The sequence below is a fragment of the Gigantopelta aegis genome, chromosome 4 (genome assembly GCF_016097555.1).
Source record: "Gigantopelta aegis isolate Gae_Host chromosome 4, Gae_host_genome, whole genome shotgun sequence".
NCBI classification, from domain to species: domain Eukaryota; kingdom Metazoa; phylum Mollusca; class Gastropoda; order Neomphalida; family Peltospiridae; genus Gigantopelta; species Gigantopelta aegis.
Genome location: NC_054702.1, coordinates 69,113,000 through 69,131,593, shown reverse-complemented (window position 1 = coordinate 69,131,593; position 18,594 = coordinate 69,113,000). Strand labels below are relative to the sequence as shown.

Genomic DNA, 18,594 nt, shown 5'->3' with positions numbered 1-18,594 from the left:
ATTTTGTGAGTGGTAACACCATTGTAACACCATTGTAACCGTAAAATAAAATGTGTTGAGTGTGTTATTAAATAATAATAATTTTTTAAATACCGGCCTCGGCGGAGCAGTGGTTAAGCCATCAGACTACAGGCTGGTAGGTACAGGGTTCGCAGCCCGGTACCGGCTCCAACCCAGAGCGAGTTCTTAAGGGCTCAATGGGTAGGTGTAAGGCCACTACACCCTCTTTTCTCTCACTAACCACTAACCAACTAACAACTAACCCACTGTCCTGGACAGACAGCCCAGATAGCTGAGGTGTGCCCAGGACAGCGTGCTTGAACCTTAATTGGATATAAGCATGAAAATAAGTTGAAATGAAATGAATGAGTGCATCGTTAGATAAACCATTTCCTTCCTTCTTTCTTTAATACTGACAATATCATCTTCTGAGTGGCAAAGTTTCATGTGTTTATCAAGAGGTCATATAATGTTCATCTATTTCTTATACACTGAGAAAATAAATAAAGTCACACTTAATTGGTCTTGTATTGTAGACCAAATTTCAGTCACTATTGATGTCATAATGTCTGTATAAAGTACAATGGAGGAAATGGTTTATTTAATAACGCACTCAACACATTTTATTTACGGTTTTATGGTGTCGGACATATGGTTAAGGACCACACAGATATTGAGGGAGGAAACCCACTGTCGTCACTTCATGGACTACTCTTTTTTTCGATTAGCAGCAAGGGATTTTTTTATATGCACCATCCCATAGACAGGATAGCACATACCATGGCCGTTGATGTACCAGTCGTGGTGCACTGGCTGGAATGAGAAATAGCCCAATGAGCCCACTGATAGGGATCGATCCCAAACTGACCGTGCATCAAGTGAGCACTTTACCACTGGGCTACATGTCACCCTGTATGAAGTACAAGTAAGTAATGTGAGATTGAATGCCAGTAACACAGTCAACTTCCTAACACTATGGATGAGGGTGTTCGTTGCAATCACTCTTTTTCTGTTAGTGTATTGGTGTCATCCCTTATTTCTTTCCATCAGTATATATTGGGGAAAAAACCCTACCTTTTGACAATATCACATCTTGTGAGTGGTAAAGTCATTCTCTGTCTGGTCCAGGAGGCTGTCAGCTTTGATTGACAGGTTGTAGCATGTCACAGCCACGCCAGCAGATGAGCGTTAATAACGGGTTTCGATGGCAGAACGGGATCAATCATGGCCTGTATGGGTCGCGCTGCATCAGTCCGTGTTGCTGTGACAGACTGATTGACAGTGATGGGTCGGACTAAAAGGTCAGATGGCAGGTCGTTATTAACACTCAGCTACTTGTCTGTAGCCCAAGTGTTCACCCTGTCATCATACGGCATGTCAATTCTCACCTGTAGGTTTTACTGTAGGATGCCGATTTATACAGGAAGAAGGAAGGAAGGAAATGTTTTATTTAATGATGCACTCAACACATTTTATTTACGGTTATATGACATCGGACATATGGTTAAGAACCACACATATATTGAGGGAGGAAACCCGCTGTCGCCATTTCATGGGCTACCCTTTTTGATTAGCAGCAAGGGATCTTTTATATGCATCATCCCACAGACAGGATAACACATACCATGGCCTTTGATATACTTGTTGTGGTGCACTGACTAGAGCGAGAAGTAGCCCAATGGGCCAACTGATGGGATTGATCCCAGACCGAATGCGCATCAAGCGAATGCTTTACCACTGGGCTACATCACGCCCAATTTATACAGATACAAGTATACATGTAGATGTGTTATTAAACAATGTATATATAAAATAAAAATTCAGGTGAACAATGAATAATATGTTATACTTTTTTTAAATTATTTAAATATTGTTTTTCTTGTTGTTTGTTTTTGTTGGGGGGGGTTCTGGGTTGGTGGGGGTGGGGGTAAATTAAGTATGAAATTTTGTGGGGGTTTTAAAATTAATTATAATAATCAATTGATACTTTATATTTGTCAGAAGTTTTAAGTTAAATTTGAAGTGTTGATAATTGTTTGTATTGATTTGTCATTAGTTTGTAATTTTTAAAAAATACACATTACCTTAGGAAAGTTTGTTTTGTTTAACAACACCACTAGAGCACATTGATTAATTAATCATCGGCTATTGGATGTCATACATTTGGTAATTCTGACAAGCAGTCATCAGAGAAAACCTGCTTAATTTTTTTTCATTAATAACAAGGGATCTTTTATATGCACTTTCCAACAGACAGGAAAGCACATATCATGGCCTTTGACCAGTTGTGGTTCACTGGTTGGAATGAAAAAAAAAAATCAGTTGAATAGATCCACTGAGGTGGTTTGATCCTGCAACGCAAACATCTCAAGCGACATTACCTTAAGTCTCCAAGAGTCCATTTGTGTGTGATTATTGGTTTTGGCTCCTAAAATTTATGATAATATATTACACATCATAATTAGTCTGATCTTGTTTATGATAATATTTTCATAAGAGAACTAATGTTATTCTGTTGTATTTAAATGCCTATAATTGCAAATATTCAACACACTTATAGCACATAAAAAAATCATAGCAAAGAAGAAGAAAAAGGTATTATTTATTACAAGCTTTTATTTATTCTAAACAATGGTTTTGGCTAAAAAAAAAAAAAAAAATTGTTTTAATTAGTTACTGAGTTAAAAATGTTTTTGTTTTTTTAGTACAAATAATGATAGCTTAATCATTTTAATTATTATTTTTAAAATGTTATATACGTTGTTGTTTTTTAGCACTTTGTCATGGACTCTGTCTCAATGGAGGGCGCTGTGTGGCACCGAATGTTTGTGAATGTCGTCATGGTTACATTGGTCCAAACTGTGAACTTGGTAAGTTGTAACTGATACATTACATTTTGTTCAGGTAATTATCATCACACCACAGTGATTAACAAGACTGGATCTAGAACATTACGGAGGTTACATCAGATGCATAACAGTTAAATGTATACAGTCAAATGCGGATGCAAGGTTCAGAGTCTGTGTAAAACTAACATCCATTATGGCATACACATTACAAGCACCTGTTGTGGTTAGAGAGACAAAGACTGGGAGGTGGAGGTAGACAGCAAAAGTTGAAGAAAAGGAGGACTTATTGGGAAGATGGAGATGGAAATCAAAAGAGGGAAAGAAAAGTGGGAAGTGAGATTAACAAAAACAACAAGACACCCATGAATATGCATGCACACCCTTCCCCCCACCCAAACCCCCACAAAAAAGCAACCCCAAACCAACAAAAAACAAACAAACACAAAACCTCTGTGGATCAGCTACTTTTATGAAATAATCTGAATGATAAAAACTATTAAAACATTCAAGCTTGTATCTCTGCACAAGGCAGAGTATAAAAGACTTTTGAAAAGGTTGTGATAGTGCATTCACATAAATCACTGCCATGCATTTCATTCATTAGAGAATTGTGGCTCCACAGGATTATTCATCCTTCCAACTTGGTGTTTAGGAGAACTGTCATTCAACAGGATGATACATCCTTCCTACTTCATTTGTAGAACAGCCACTCCCCAGGATGAAACATCCTTCCTACTTGTCATTTAGAAGAACTTCCATTCCACAGGATGATACATCCTTCCAACTTGGTGTTCAGGGGAACTGCCATTCAACAGGATGAACATTTAAAGCCAAGTATACCAAAAATATAGCTCGCTATCGGTATCTGTATTGTGTCAATACTGAATACTGTACCGATACTGAAGGAAATCACCGTACCAAAATACTGATACAGATACCGAACCTCAAATTTCAATACCACCCAGCTCCAATGGTAGCGTCATGCATATGATGTATTGCTCACTATCGGTATCTGTATTGTGTCAGTACTGAATACTGTACCGATACTGAAGGAAATCACCCTACCAAAATACTGATACAGATACCGAACCTCAAATGTCAATACCACCCAGCTCCAATGGTAGCGTCATGCATATGATGTATTGCATGCATGTGACAACATTAAAGATTTGAATCTAGACTGTAAAGTTTTATATGTATGGGTCAAGATGCTTGAAGAGTGACATTTCAGACTGCTTGATACTTCTTCTTCTGCGAGTCTGGTTGTGGTGATAAAAAACACTGTCTCTGTCAAGTCTTCTTTGGAAGCCCAAAGCTTGACAGCCAGTGTTGCTCCGTTGGGCCAGTGAGACTGCTTGATACAGATCAGTCTGTATTTAATGAAATAATATGGCAGAATTGTAAAGTGTATGTGACCTTTTTAGACCGGTGGCTGCTCAGTTCTTAAGAAGGTTTGGCTGAAAATCAATTGACTAACATCATAATGCCACCCTACAAAAGCTAAAGGTAGTAAACTTGAGGTGCATTAACAAATTCAAGAAAAATCACTTTTTGTGTCTTTTACTCATCTGGAAAAGGCTTGGTTTAGTAGTGGAATGATTTTGTTTTTAGAGGTTAATGTTTCAGAAAGATATTTCTCTGATTATTGTGATGCTTATTCTAAAATACCAAAATTGATACATTAAGTCATTTTGTACTTGATTATTACTTACTGCCTTTTGCCTTAGCTGGACTGAATTATGGTTCTGAGGATGATTCTGTTAAAGTTTGTTTTGTTTAACAACACCATTAGAGCACATTGATTTATTAATCATCAGCTATTGGATGTCAAAAATTTGGTAATTTTAACAGTCTTAGAGAGGAAACTCGCTACATTTTTCCATTAGTAGCAAGAGATCTTTTATATGCACCATCCCACAGAGATGATAGCACATACCACGGCCTTTGATATACCAGTCGTGGTGCACTGGCTGGAACGAGAAATAGCCCAATGGGCTCACCGATAGGAATCGATCCCAAACCAACCGTGCATCAGGCATGTACTTTACTACTGAGCTATGTCCCGCCACTGACAATGATTCTGGTGATGAACGGTATATAGTATTGCAATGGAGCTGAAGATGGCACCATACATTAAACTGTCCATTAGGCTGGGAAACATGTAACAGTTAAGACAAGTAGACTTGTTCAGTGGGTTACCGAGATAACCGTTTTCTAACAGGTGCTATATCAAAGAGCTCTATCAATTGTATCATTGTCACAACTAGTTAATGTGGATCTCACAGAAAGGAAAAGAAAACATGTTCATCAGTTAACTTCAGTCTGGGTTTGTTCTGCTGGTTCAACAACATCAGAAGAGGGAGAGATAGAGTTTAAAGTTTGTTTTGTTTAACAACACCACTAGAGCACATTGATTAATTAATCATCGGCTATTGGATGTCAAACATTTGGTAATTATAACTCATAGTTATCGGATGAAACCTGCTACATTTTTCCATTAGCAGCAAGGGATCTTTTATATGCACTTTCCCACAGACAGAAAAGCACATATAAAAGAGAGAGAGAGAGAGTGTGAGAGAGAGAGAGAGAGAGTGTGTGTGTGTGTGTGTGTGTGTGTGTGTGTGTGAGAGAGAGAGAGTGTGTGTGTGTGAGAGAGAGAGAGAGAGAGAGAGAGAGAGAGAAGGAGAGAGAGAGTGTGTGTGAGAGAGTGTGTGAAAGAGAGAGAGAGAGTGTGTGTGTGAGAGAGTGTGAGAGAGAGTGTGTGAGAGAGAGAGAGAGAGTGTGTGTGTGTGTTTGTGTGTGTGTGTGTGAGAGAGAGAGTTTGTGTGAGAGAGAGAGAGTTTGTGTGAGAGAGAGCAAGAGAGTGTGTGTGTGAGAGAGAGAGAGAGAGAGAGAGAGAGAGAGAGAGAGAGAGAGAGAGTGTGTGTGTGTGAGACAGAGAGAGTGTGTGTGAGACAGAGAGAGAGAGGGAGTGTGTGTGAGACAGAGAGAGAGAGTGTGTGAGACAGAGAGAGAGAGAGTGTGTGAGACAGAGACAGTGTGTCAGACAGAGACAGAGTGTGTGAGACAGAAACAGAGAGAGAGTGTGTGTGACAGAGACAGAGAGAGAGTGTGTGTGACAGAGACAGAGTGAAACAGAGACAGAGAGAGAGTGAGACAGAGACAGACAGACAGATAGTGAGACAGAGACAGAGACAGACAGAGACATAACTGGTGTAACAAAAGCTGTGGTATGTATTATTCTGACAGTGGGATGCTGCTGCTAATCATATGTCCCAAATGGGATATGAACTCATTATGCACCAGCTATCAGTCTGGTAGTGTATGGGTTTTCACTAAGCAAATTCAGGAGAGTGGCCAACTCATTTGTTCACAGTGTGCACAGTGCCAGTCTGGATTTGTCCACAGTCATACAACACCAGCCAGCCAGTGGGGAAACCTTTGGCATGTTTTCATCAGAACACTGTTCAAGCACACTCTCCTGGAGATTTAAGTTTAAGTTCTGAATCAGGCATTTAATCCCAATACTTCCCAGCCTAGAACTTGTTGGCATAACCACTGCATCATTAAGGCCGTCATACAGTCATACAGTCTGTGTTCACCTACTGGTGCAGATGTACCACTTGTGAGCAAGTCAGCCAGCCTTATACCGAGTTAGCAAGTACATAATGAATAACTGCTTGTAATTCCCTGCATTGTGTCTTTCAGACCACCTTGAGTAACTAGTATGTGCTTTAATGTCCTCTGTGCAAATACATTATCTAAAGCATGCCCTTTCTCCTTTGTTTATTGCCCCGCCATACAGACTACATCACAAGGAAACAAATTCTTCATCCAATTCGGGTATGCACAGGCTATTCATTTTACATAAAGTGTCATCAGCAATTACACAAGTTGTACAAGGTTATGTGTTCTGCGGCAGCATTAAAGGGAAAGAGGTGTCATGTGTGACAGGGTAGAATGGGCACACCACACACAGGTTACCATCATGGAATCTGATCAACCTGCAAGATCTGGAACTGTCTGTCTTCCTGGTAATAACTGAGACAATTGCTATGCCAACAGTGTCTTGTCTGGAACCTACAAATTAGCTGAGGACATGAAGGGTTAATAGGTTTTTTTTCAAAACGTTATGTACTCTACAGCAGTGTTTATGAGACTTGCATGGTGGCACACAGAGGTCATGGATAAGTCACTGACCTTTAGAATGGTTGGAGATGTATGTTCACATCCATTCTTTAGAATGGTACTTTTTTTGGTAGGTGGTATAAGTTCAAATCCATTCTTTAGAATGGTTGGTGATGTAAATTCACATCATTCTTTATAATGGTAGGTGGTATAAGTTCACATCCATTCTTTAGAATGGTTGGTGATGTAAATTCACATCATTCTTTATAATAGAAGGTGGTATAAGTTCAAATCCATTCTTTAGAATGGTTGGTGATGTAAATTCACATCATTCTTTATAATGGTAGGTGGTATAAGTTCACATCCATTCTTTAGAATGGTTGGTGATGTAAATTCACATCATTCTTTATAATAGTAGGTGGTATAAGTTCAAATCCATTCTTTAGAATGGTTGGTGATGTATGTTCACATCATTCTTTATAATGGTAGTTGGTATAAGTTCACATCCATTCTTTAGAATGGTTGGTGATATAAGTTTAAATCCATTCTTTATAATGGTAGATGCTGTAAGTTCACATCCATTCTTTGTAATGGTAGATGCTGCAAGTTCACATCCATTTTTTATAATGGTAGATGCTGCAAGTTCACATCCATTCTTTAGAATGGTAAGTGCTCTAATGTTACATCCATTCTTTGTAATGGTAGGGTTGCTGTAAGTTCACATATCCTAACACCAGCTCCTACCCAGATACGTTTGTAATGGGGAATGAGGAAGGTATTGATCCAGCACTATACCAAATTTTCTTTCATTAACCAAAACAGTTAAAGTTTTTGTTCTTTCATTTATTCATTAATCACTGGCTATTGGATGTCAAATATATGGTAAGTCTGATATGTATCACATACCATGGGCTTTGATATATCACTCGTGAGGTGCTAGAAATAATCTCAATTCTGGACAGAGAACCTAAATAACCAAGGTATGTGTTCAGGATAGTGTACTTCCACTTTAAATGGATCTTAGCATGAATTTTTTTTTAAAAATGGCCTCGTGGCACAGTGGTTAAGCCATCGGACTACAAGCTGGTAGGTACAGGGTTCGCAGCTCGGTACCAGCTCCAACCCAGAGCGAGTTCTTAAGGGCTCAATGGGTAGGTGTAAGACCACTACACCTCTGCTCTCTCACTAACTAGCTAACAACTAATCCACTGTCCTGGACAGACAGCCCAGATAGCTGAGGTGTGTGCCCAGGACAGCGTGCTTGAATCTTAATTGGATATAAGCACGAAAATAAGTTGAAATGAAATGAAAATAAATCAAAAATGAAAAAAACAACCAATGAACTAAAAAGGTTTCTTCTTCAATCTTCTTAATACTGGGATATGATGGGTTACATAACTTGATGTGGACTTCTTTTTTCCTCAGTTCTTTACACTGTGTTTTTAATTAACTGTTGAATTTTTATATTAATGTGGTTCATCACTTCATGCTTTGTATTTACCATTGTTTGACACCCAATAGCTGGTGTATTTTTCATGCTGGGGTGTCATTAAACATCTATTCTATTGATGTGGACTTCTGTTACGATTTTAACCGGGGGGGGGGGGGGGGGGGTTGTTGGGGGGGGGGGGGGGGGGGGGGGGGGGGGGGGGTTGTTGTTTAATATATTCTGCTTGGTTGTCTTTTATTTAATCTCACACAGACTGGTGAAGATATTGTTGCAGACCATGCAGATATGTTCCATGATTATAAAAAAAAGACTATATTTTACCATTAGAGTTTGTTTTATTTACATATAAAGTGATCCTTTATGTCCTTCTAGATATTGATGAATGTGCGCTAGGCATCTCGGCTTGTCGCGGACATTCTGTTTGTATCAATTTGCCGGGTTGGTATCATTGCGACTGCCTGGAAGGTTTCCACAGCAACTGGCCTGACAACCACTATGGCAGTCTTTGCCTAGGTACTACGTGTTGTCGTCGTGTGTAACTTTTGCATTGTGTTCTTCTTTTTTGTTTTATGTTTTTTTTTGTTCTAAATTATTTTTGCACCACAGTTAAATGTTTTGTGTGATGTAATATGCATGATTCTGATATGATAATCATAGTAAAACTGGCCAATGAGAAATTTCCTTCAAAATATCTGTTTTATTTGATACATTTAAATTTCCGACATTTATTTTTGTGGGTTTTTTTTTACCATTCTTCATCATACCTTTTAACTAAACTGATATTCTAACTGCATTTTTCAAAGTTTTATTTTTCCATTTAACAACTTCAAATCTTTGGTACCAACTTTAAAGCTACATTTCCAAGAAAACTAGGTCCATTGTTACTATTGTTCAAAGTTGTAAAAACTTAAAATTTGAATTTGAAAAAAAATAGGTGTTATCAGGATCACCCAAGAAAACCGGGTCCATTGTTACTCTTGTTCAAAGTTATAACAGCCGGATTAAACAATAATCATGAATGATCTGTTTTAAAGAAAATTTTGGAAGCTTGAGTCCAAATGGTTAATTTTAAAAGATTTTTTGTGTGTTTTTTTGTTTGTTTGTTTTTTTCTTTGGGGGGAGGGGGGGGGGGGGAGGTTGGTGTGTGTGTTTGATTACATTTTTTGTTCTGGAACATAAAGATTAACTCTGTTAACTACATATTTTTACAATAGATGATCCATTTGAAATTTGTTCTTGTTCTTATATGCCAGTTTTCAATTTCCTTTAACTGATATTGTTGATCTAGGTTATGTAAAACCCCCAAAATGTGGCATTCCCCATATCAGGACCAAAGTGTTAAAATACTTCTCAACTATTTAATAATATAGGGCTGAATTTATGATGCCTGTTTTTCTTAAAAGCAGGTGTTTAAGCATTGTAAATGTATGTAGATACACAATACATTAGACATAAACAGGCTTGGTAATTTGGGCCCATAGTGTACTAATAGATGCCAACAAGACTGGTTAACCAGGTATGTTGCATCGTAACAGTTGACTGAATGATAATGAACACACATGCTGCATTAAAAGTCTTCATTTAGTAGTGTTTGCATTTAGTAATGTTGTAGGATAGACGGTGAGATTGCATTTTTAAAAAACAGTTTGGCCATCCTGTCAAAGCACTATATTTTAAAGCTGTAATTACTGGTTAGATATATTTATGACAACAACAAATAAAATGTAGCATGCATGTAGTAGTAGCAGTTGAATTTCTTCAGTAATATATGGTAAATTACCATTGGTAATGCCAGTGTAGGGTATATGTTTCATGTTTGTGAAGTTTTTCATTTTTTTTTGTCTGTTTAGTATTTTTCTCCTTTTTTCTAATTGGAGTTAATTTGTGTTATTCCCAGGGCAGTAGCCTCCGGAGGTCTAACGGTAGTGTACTTAATTTACTTAATTAGTTCTAATTCCGATCTGGTTATAGACCTTGTTGATTCACTGGCCATGTAAACATCTGTGTCCAGGTTTCCATGTTGTAGCAATTCTGTGGCTTAATTTAGGCAGTGAATCTTGCCTTACACTATCTACTATTTTATATGCAGTATTAAACTAATTTTATACATGATTCTTCAACATTTTTGTCTGAGCTAGGTTTTGGGGTTTTTTCTTTTTTACTTCAATTTTTATTAACACAAAGTACTTCAAATTGCGATATTTATGTGAATTAATGTTTAATGATGCTGTACAGTGAATACAAAACATACCAATTTCTTTTTAACTTTTGTTCATTTATTACTTTGTTACTTGGTATTTGTTTTCTCAACAAAGTGAGCAGTCTTTTAGTAATCTTTTTAAAAGAAAAGAAAAAATTAAATCTATTATTAGCTAGAAAAATTCTGTAGATTTTTTTATACTCAGAAACATTTAATTATTATTTGTGGGTTTGTAATAGTTAATATAAAGTGAAAAATAAAACTAAGAATAAAAGACAGAATAAGACTGTGTATGGTATGGTGGATTTCCACTTTTCAAAATGTCTTCATACCCAAGTTGACCGTGCATTCTTGAACTCTGTGCACATCTGTAGCTAATTAATGTGGTATGAAATCACAACATTTGTGGCAATATCACTAATTGTAAATGAATTTCCATGTTTATTAATTGCAATTCTTAGTGAACACCCAGGAGTGTTTGATTTGCCAGACACGGCTGATGTTTGTTTATGGGCAGCGCTCGAGTCCGGAGGATTAGCTGTATTTTAATCACTTACATTGTTACAGTGCGTCCCGGCCCTCACAAATCATGATGAGGCCAGACGTGGAGATTAACTTTAACAAACACCTCCGTCCCTCCGGATTAACAATATTCCCAATATTGATTCTCATTTGTTCATGGGGATTACTACAAATGTAGGGTTAACCGAAAGTGAGACTATTAAAAGGATGAAATTGATTTTACAAGTAGCACAAGTTAATGGCATTTGTGGTATCACTAATGCTTTTAAAAAAAATTAAAATAGTTGTTCGTCTTGGAGTAAAGTAGTTGTTGTCTCAAACGAACACTGTTCGAAAGATGATTCATCAGGTTAGGTACACCGAACATGTGTCAAGGTTAAAAAAGAACAGAACTCCAGTCTATTTCTGTTGCTTGTTCATTGTTCACCAATGTAATGGCTATTCGGTGGACTAAGGGGAGCAACTCCTTATTCTTCAAAAACTCTGCTAGAGGGTTTTAGTTATTAATGATAAGAAAATCAAGAACGACTAGTCATACCAAACTTTTTTCCATCTGGTAGAGAGTATTCATAATATATCGATCATAATGATGATTCACTATTGACACGTACCAACAGAAGAGTGTGTACAGGCCACTGTGCCCTGCCAATGCTTATTTTAAGGTCATGCTATCATCATTTTCCACAGCAACAGAACCTCTCCCTCCTTTCCTCCCATCTCCAAATGTTGCCTCCCTCCTTTGCCTTCCCCACCTGTTCTCCCTTTCTCTTCCCCTCCTCTCACCCCCCTTCTGCCTCTCCCTCCCCTCCTCTTCTCCCTCCCCTCCCCTTCTCCCCCTCCCCCCTCCAAACATCCTCCAAAAGGATGGTTTTCCTTAATATTTAAGGCTAGCTATTACTTCACTGATTCTTTTTTTTGGTTGTGCTAAAGCCAAATTTTGTTTTGTAATATACAGTACATGTTAAATTAGCTTTCATTGATTGATAATTATGGTGAAGAAAATTACTATCTCCTGTGAGGCAGCAATAGCAATGAGGAAATTTGAATCTAATTAATAACTATTTTCTTGATGTTAAATAAATATGTATATGCAAACCTTAATGAGAAAAAAATTATTGAGGGGAGTGATTAATTGCTTCACTAATGTGGATCCTAGAGATATTACCACATTGATACCATATAAATTTACAGGCTAAGGGGAGCTACAAATTACTCTCCTTAAACTAGTTTCAGGGGAGTGATGGGGAGTGAGAGTGATCACTCCCCTTAAACGGCAAAGACTTTTCATATACTAGTTACGATATTGTAACAGAAACTTTCACCTACGTCTCAGTTACAGAAGACTTTGTTGATGTCAGCGCTACGTTATCATATCTGTACATTTATGTGTACCACGTTGTAGTTGGATCATGGTCTTGTGCATGTACTTTTGCCATTGTACTGTTAAAATTTTGGTAGCGCTTATTTAAAATGTCCAATAATATGCACACATGAGCACATCATTACCTGTATATTTCTAAAATATTTTAGCAGTAGTTTCTGTGGCTAGAGTTTCTTTTAATGCTTAAATTTTGGTTCATCTTTCCCAGTCTTTTATTGTTGCATGTTTCTAAGTAAATGTTGTGTGTTAGCATAGAAATATTCTTCAGTGTTTGTGTAAATACTTATGTTAGTAGTTTTTGTATTGAAGGAATTTTTGTTTTTATGTTATTCTTCAATGGTCCTACTATATTTGTAGGGTTTTTTTAGGGGGTTTTAAACCCTACAGATTGATATTCACATTTTACAATCTTAACTTTCAGATCTACGTAAGTACCGGTAATATTAAAACAGAATGAAATTGGTATTTTAAACTCTAGAAATATAAACAGAAATAAGGAAAAAAGATAAATTTTTATATGTTTATATTAATTTTTGTATATCAAGTATAAGGCAAATAATTTAATCATGGCTGATAGTTTATATTACGTAAGTTTTATTTCTTACAACATTTGTATACAAGAGAACACATTTACTTTTATAAACTATAATTTTATAACAAAATCTGTGAAATAGTTTTCAGTATGGACTGATGAAGTTCATATTTACTTCATCTATGACTAACACATTCAGCATAATTTTACTTCATATTGTGAACGATCGGAATTAAAAAAAGTCATAACTGTGTCATATTTCAGATTGCTTTATTTGGAGAGGAAAAGTTTGTGAACATTTTTTTTTTCTCATAAAATTACATAATTTAGTTAACTTTTTTTCTTTTTCTTTTTTTAATTTTAGATATTAATGAATGTATTGGTGAAGGTGGCGGCCATACTTGTCATCCCAGCATGCAATGTGTGAACACAGAAGGAAGCTACGAATGCAAGTGCAAAAACACCAACACATGTCTGGAAAGTAAGATATTTGATGTTTAGATATTTGGTTGACAATAGATCTATAAAGTTCTTTACAGTTTCATTAACTGCAGATACTTGGACTAAATTAATATATTACTGATACTTTATATACTTTTAAGTGCCTTTAACAGATATTTTGTGTAAATAATCAGAAATATGAATGAATAAAGTTTTAAAATTTATAATTTGATTTTATTGATTTTTATAATTGCTAAAACAAACACTGTTTCTAAATAAAAGAATCCCAATATACCTGCGGGGTGTGTTTTCTTTTAAGTTTTAAACTTACACAATGTTTGAATTTGTATAAAATAATTAAGTATAAATTGTAGTTTATTGTTTGACTTGTGTATGTGTGGTTTCTAATTGTTTGTATTTATAGCCTGTCTCTTTGAGGGGGCTGAACACAGTGATGGAGATACCTGGCAGTCGTCAGTTGACAGCTGCCTCACCTGTACCTGTAAGGTATGTCAAACAATAGAACTCATCTGTTCCTGTAAGGTATGTCAAACAATAGAATACACCTGTACCTGTAAGGTATGTCAAACAATAGAACTCACCTGTACCTGTAAGGTATGTCAAACAATAGAACACACCTGTACCTGTAAGGTATGTCAAACAATAGAACACACCTGTACCTGTAAGGTATGTCAAACAATAGAACTCACCTGTACCTGTAAGGTGTGTCAAATAATAGAACTCACATGTTCCTATAAGGTATGTCAAACAATAGAACTCACCTGTACCTGTAAGCTATGTAAAACAATAGAACTCGCCTGTACCTGTAGGGTATGTCAAACAATAGAACTCAAATGTACCTGTAAGGTATGTCAAACAATAGAACTCACCTGTACCTGTAAGGTATGTCAAACAATAGAACACACCTGTACCTGTAAGGTATGTCAAAAAATAGAACACACCTGTACCTGTAAGGTATGTCAAACAATAGAACACACCTGTACCTGTAAGGTATGTCAAACAATAGAACTCACCTGTACCTGTAAGGTATGTCAAACAATAGAACACACCTGTACCTGTAAGGTATGTCAAACAATAGAACTCACCTGTACCTGTAAGGTATGTCAAACAATAGAACTCACCTGTACCTGTAGAGTATGTCAAACAATAGAACTCACATGTACCTGTAAGGTATGTCAAACAATAGAACTCACCTGTACCTGTAGGGTATGTCAAACAATAAAAACTCACCTGTACCTGTAAGGTATGTCAAACAATAGAACTCACACACTAACTCAAACCCTCGTTAGTCGACAGTTGTCTCACCTGTATACCTGTAGTGGGTGTCCTCTGAAGTCTACATGCCACAATTACCAAATGCTTGACATTCAAAAGTCAATGATTAATTAATTAATGTGCTCTAGTGGTTCAACTTTAGAACAGGTGGCTACTTAATACCGGTCAGTTTGTACTATATTAATTAAATGCTTTGGATTTGAGATTGAAGAGGTGACTTATTGACAGATGTGCCCACTTGGCCAGATATTGCTGCACTTTGATTTATCTTGGTGGTACATGTATCTCAAGAGGTGGTGATTGACTCATGATTCTTCAACCAGCTATCTTTCATGATACTCCACAATATATTTTTGGTCAAAGAAAAAGAAAACAATTTCTGTCAATAATTTTTCTTCTCCCCCCACCCCCCACCCCCCCCCCCCCCCCCCCCCGATGTCAGTTTCATAATTACAACCAAAAAAAAGATAATTTTTTTTAAAGTTCTTTAGGAGGTCATCATGAATAACCCTTTATATCTGTCACAGTCCAACTCTTTTAAAGGTATTGAAATCTCCTTTCTTTTCAACTTATTTTGGGGCTTAGTTTGTTAGTGGTTAGTGAGAGAGAAGAGGGTGTAGTGGACTTACACCTACCCATTGAGTCGTTAAAACTCACTCTGGGTGGGAGCTGTACCAGGCTGTGAACCCGGTACCTACCAGCCTTATGTCTGATGGCTTAACCACAACGCCATCGAGGCTGGTATTGCAACCTCAAGAATGAGTGGACAGATGATTGAATGAATGAACACCTTGAAAGTATGATATGAATTGGCAGAAGTGTTAGGTCTAATTCTCTCTTGTTTATTCATTACATACATGTGTTGTTTTTCACAGGCTGGTGTAGCTACTTGCCACAAGATGGCCTGTGACTGTTCCCAGGCCGATGTTGACTACGACTGTTGCCCCCACTGCAACCAGTCTGCTCAGTGCCAACATCAGGAGTTTGAGCTGCTCATGCAGAATGGAGAACAGTGGATCTTCCAGTGTCAAACCTGTGAATGTCTGGTAATAACTGATGCTCTATATTCTTCTAGTACACAGTAATAAAGATGATTATTTTTAGTTTTTTTGTTCTTTTAATGGATAGATACGTAGAAGGAATACATGTAGGTGGATTTGCTGTCAGGGTTCTGGGTTGGATGGATGCATGGATTGGTTTGTGGATGGATGGAAAGATGGATGGGTGGTTTGTGGATGGATGGGTATAGAGTTGGTGGTTTGTTGATGAATGGATAGATGAATGTATGGGTTAGAGATTGGTTTGTGGATGGATGTATGGATAGATGGATGAATAAAAAGATGGATTGATGGAAGGATGAATAAAAAGATGGATGGATGGAAGTATTGGTAGACGGATGGATAAATAGATGGGTGGGTGGGTTCAAGGTTGGTATGTGGATGGATGGATGGGTTGGTGGGAGGATGAGTGGGTGGATGAACAAATGGAAAGATGGATAGATGAATGGGTGGGTGAATGGATGGATAAATAAATAAATGAACAAACCAATGGATATAGACAAACAGTTACTCAGTTCATTAACCTACTATAATTGGTGCTGTTTTTCATGATTTCAGCATGGCGAGGTGGACTGCTGGCCTATTGAGTGTCCCTCCGCAGCGTGTCAGAACATGGTGCAGGAGAAGGGCGACTGCTGCCCGCGCTGTATCGATGACAACCCGTGTCTGAGCCCACACATCGGGATCGGGGGACTCGACCACTCCATGGACACCTGCATGTACCGCGGACACACGTACGGACACGGGGACAGCTGGGTGCTCAACACGGACCCCTGCACGTCCTGTGAATGTATGGTAAGGTTTCACATCTTTTACTTTTAATATTTATTTTACATAATTATAAAAATGGTTTCTAAATGGTGATTTTCTGTTCATAATTCATTGTCTACTGGTAATAGTTTCATTTATTTATTCATAAATGTTTCAAACATTTCTCATTCGTCCGTCCGTCTGTCTGTCTGTCCATCCATCCATCCAAACCACCCATCCATCCATGCATCCATTCAAACCACCCATCCATCCATCCATCCATCCATCCATCCAAACCACCCATCCAAACCACCCATCCATCCATCCATCCATCCATCCATTCCATCCATCCATCCATCCATCCATCCATCCATCCATCCATCCAAACCATCCATTCATCCATCTATCCATTCATCCATCATCCATCTATCATCCATCCATCCATCCATCCATCCATCCATTCTTTTATTCATTTCAACTTGATTTTTTAATGCTTATTTTTAACAAAAATGTAAGCATTCTGTTCTGGGTGCACAGTTTGGCTATCTGGGCTGTCTCTCTAGCACAGGATTGAATGGTTAGTTATTAGCAGTCAGTTAGTGGGAGAGAAATCAGTATACTGGCCTTACATTCTTTCACTGACCTATTAAAAACTCACTGTGAGTGGCAGCCAGTACTACAACGTGAACCCAATACCTACAAGCCTTAAGTCTGATGGCTTAACCACCTGGACCCCATTCCACGAAGCGATCTTAGCTCTAAGATCACCGTAACTGGACAGCTAACATATGCACTTACCGTGATCTTGGCACTAACATCGCTTTGTGGAACGGGGCTCTGGTCACAGAAGATGGTAGATTTTCATTTCTAAGGTTACTCATTTCACAGATACTGACAAATTTCTGAATGCATGCGTATAGTCCGTCCCATAGGGAATGCCTTTTTTCATACTATGAAATTTACTACAAGTTATTTATTTCTGAGCCAATATATTTGTAAATTACACACAAAAATAGGATGCTTTTTTTTATTTTTAAAACACTTTTACTTTTATTGTACATCAAACAAAATTGAAATTAATAGCAAAAAAACATTTTTATAGAATGATGGGATGGACTATAGGTCTGTATACTCCTTATTTAACTGTCAAACTTTGTATCATTGGTATTTTATTTTTCCATCATTTTGTTAATACAATGTATGTGTATTACACTCGGACTTTTCTATTCCAGGCTGGCCACATATGTTGCTCCTTTAACCAGACTTGTTCTGCCGAAAAAGGTCTCCCTCCCGTGGACCCGGTGAACCAGATTACACTGGGATAGACCAAGTGCCAGAGACAGAGAGAACTACACAGCACCAGCAACAACCAGTTTATTACATGTTCAAAATCATGATTATAGCTGTAGATTATTATTTTTATTTTTTTTAAGAAAATGCTTTTTATATGAATACATACACTGTAAACATTTACAATATACAAACTTGCATAATTAAATTAGTTTTTTTTATTCAGACTCAGTAGCTTGTTTTATATTCATGAAATAATTAGTAAAAAAAATTGGTGGTAAAATGAAGAATGTTTGTGATTGTCAAAATTATGACACAACCATTATGATTTTTTCTGTTTTTTCTTCTCATTTTAAATAGGTATTTCATGCTAAAATGTCACACACAAAAAAAAATCTGGTTCTGTTTTATACATGATTGAATAAAGTTTACATACATCATGTTTTTATCATAAGTTATCTATTTTCATAAATTCATTTTAATGTGGATTGCACATTATGGACAAAACCAGTTGCATGTAATCCATCTACAAAATGTCGATTGTTGGATATTCATTTTGTATGGTAAATTATTTTTTAAAATTGGATAAAATAAAAAAATAAAACATTAGTTTAATATTATGGAATAATTTATAAACATCATGGTATTCCATTGTTCATGAGAAAATGTCTGTTGCAGCTGAAGCTATCTATAGAGG

The 18,594-nt window shown here is 37.0% G+C and overlaps 1 protein-coding gene across 1 annotated transcript in view; it reads left to right on the top strand.

Annotated features, from left to right (window-relative positions):
- LOC121369961 (protein kinase C-binding protein NELL2-like) overlaps positions 1–18,252 on the top strand; it is a 39,754-nt gene extending 21,502 nt beyond the window's left edge. The window contains exons 3-9 of the mRNA XM_041495044.1: positions 2,775–2,870; positions 8,800–8,940; positions 13,427–13,543; positions 13,928–14,010; positions 15,675–15,845; positions 16,416–16,652; positions 17,840–18,252. Coding sequence (XP_041350978.1) covers positions 2,775–2,870; positions 8,800–8,940; positions 13,427–13,543; positions 13,928–14,010; positions 15,675–15,845; positions 16,416–16,652; positions 17,840–17,932 — 938 coding nt within the window. The 3' untranslated portion in view covers positions 17,933–18,252. The remainder of the gene's footprint in view (positions 1–2,774; positions 2,871–8,799; positions 8,941–13,426; positions 13,544–13,927; positions 14,011–15,674; positions 15,846–16,415; positions 16,653–17,839) is intronic.
- Positions 18,253–18,594: the final 342 nt, after the last annotated feature.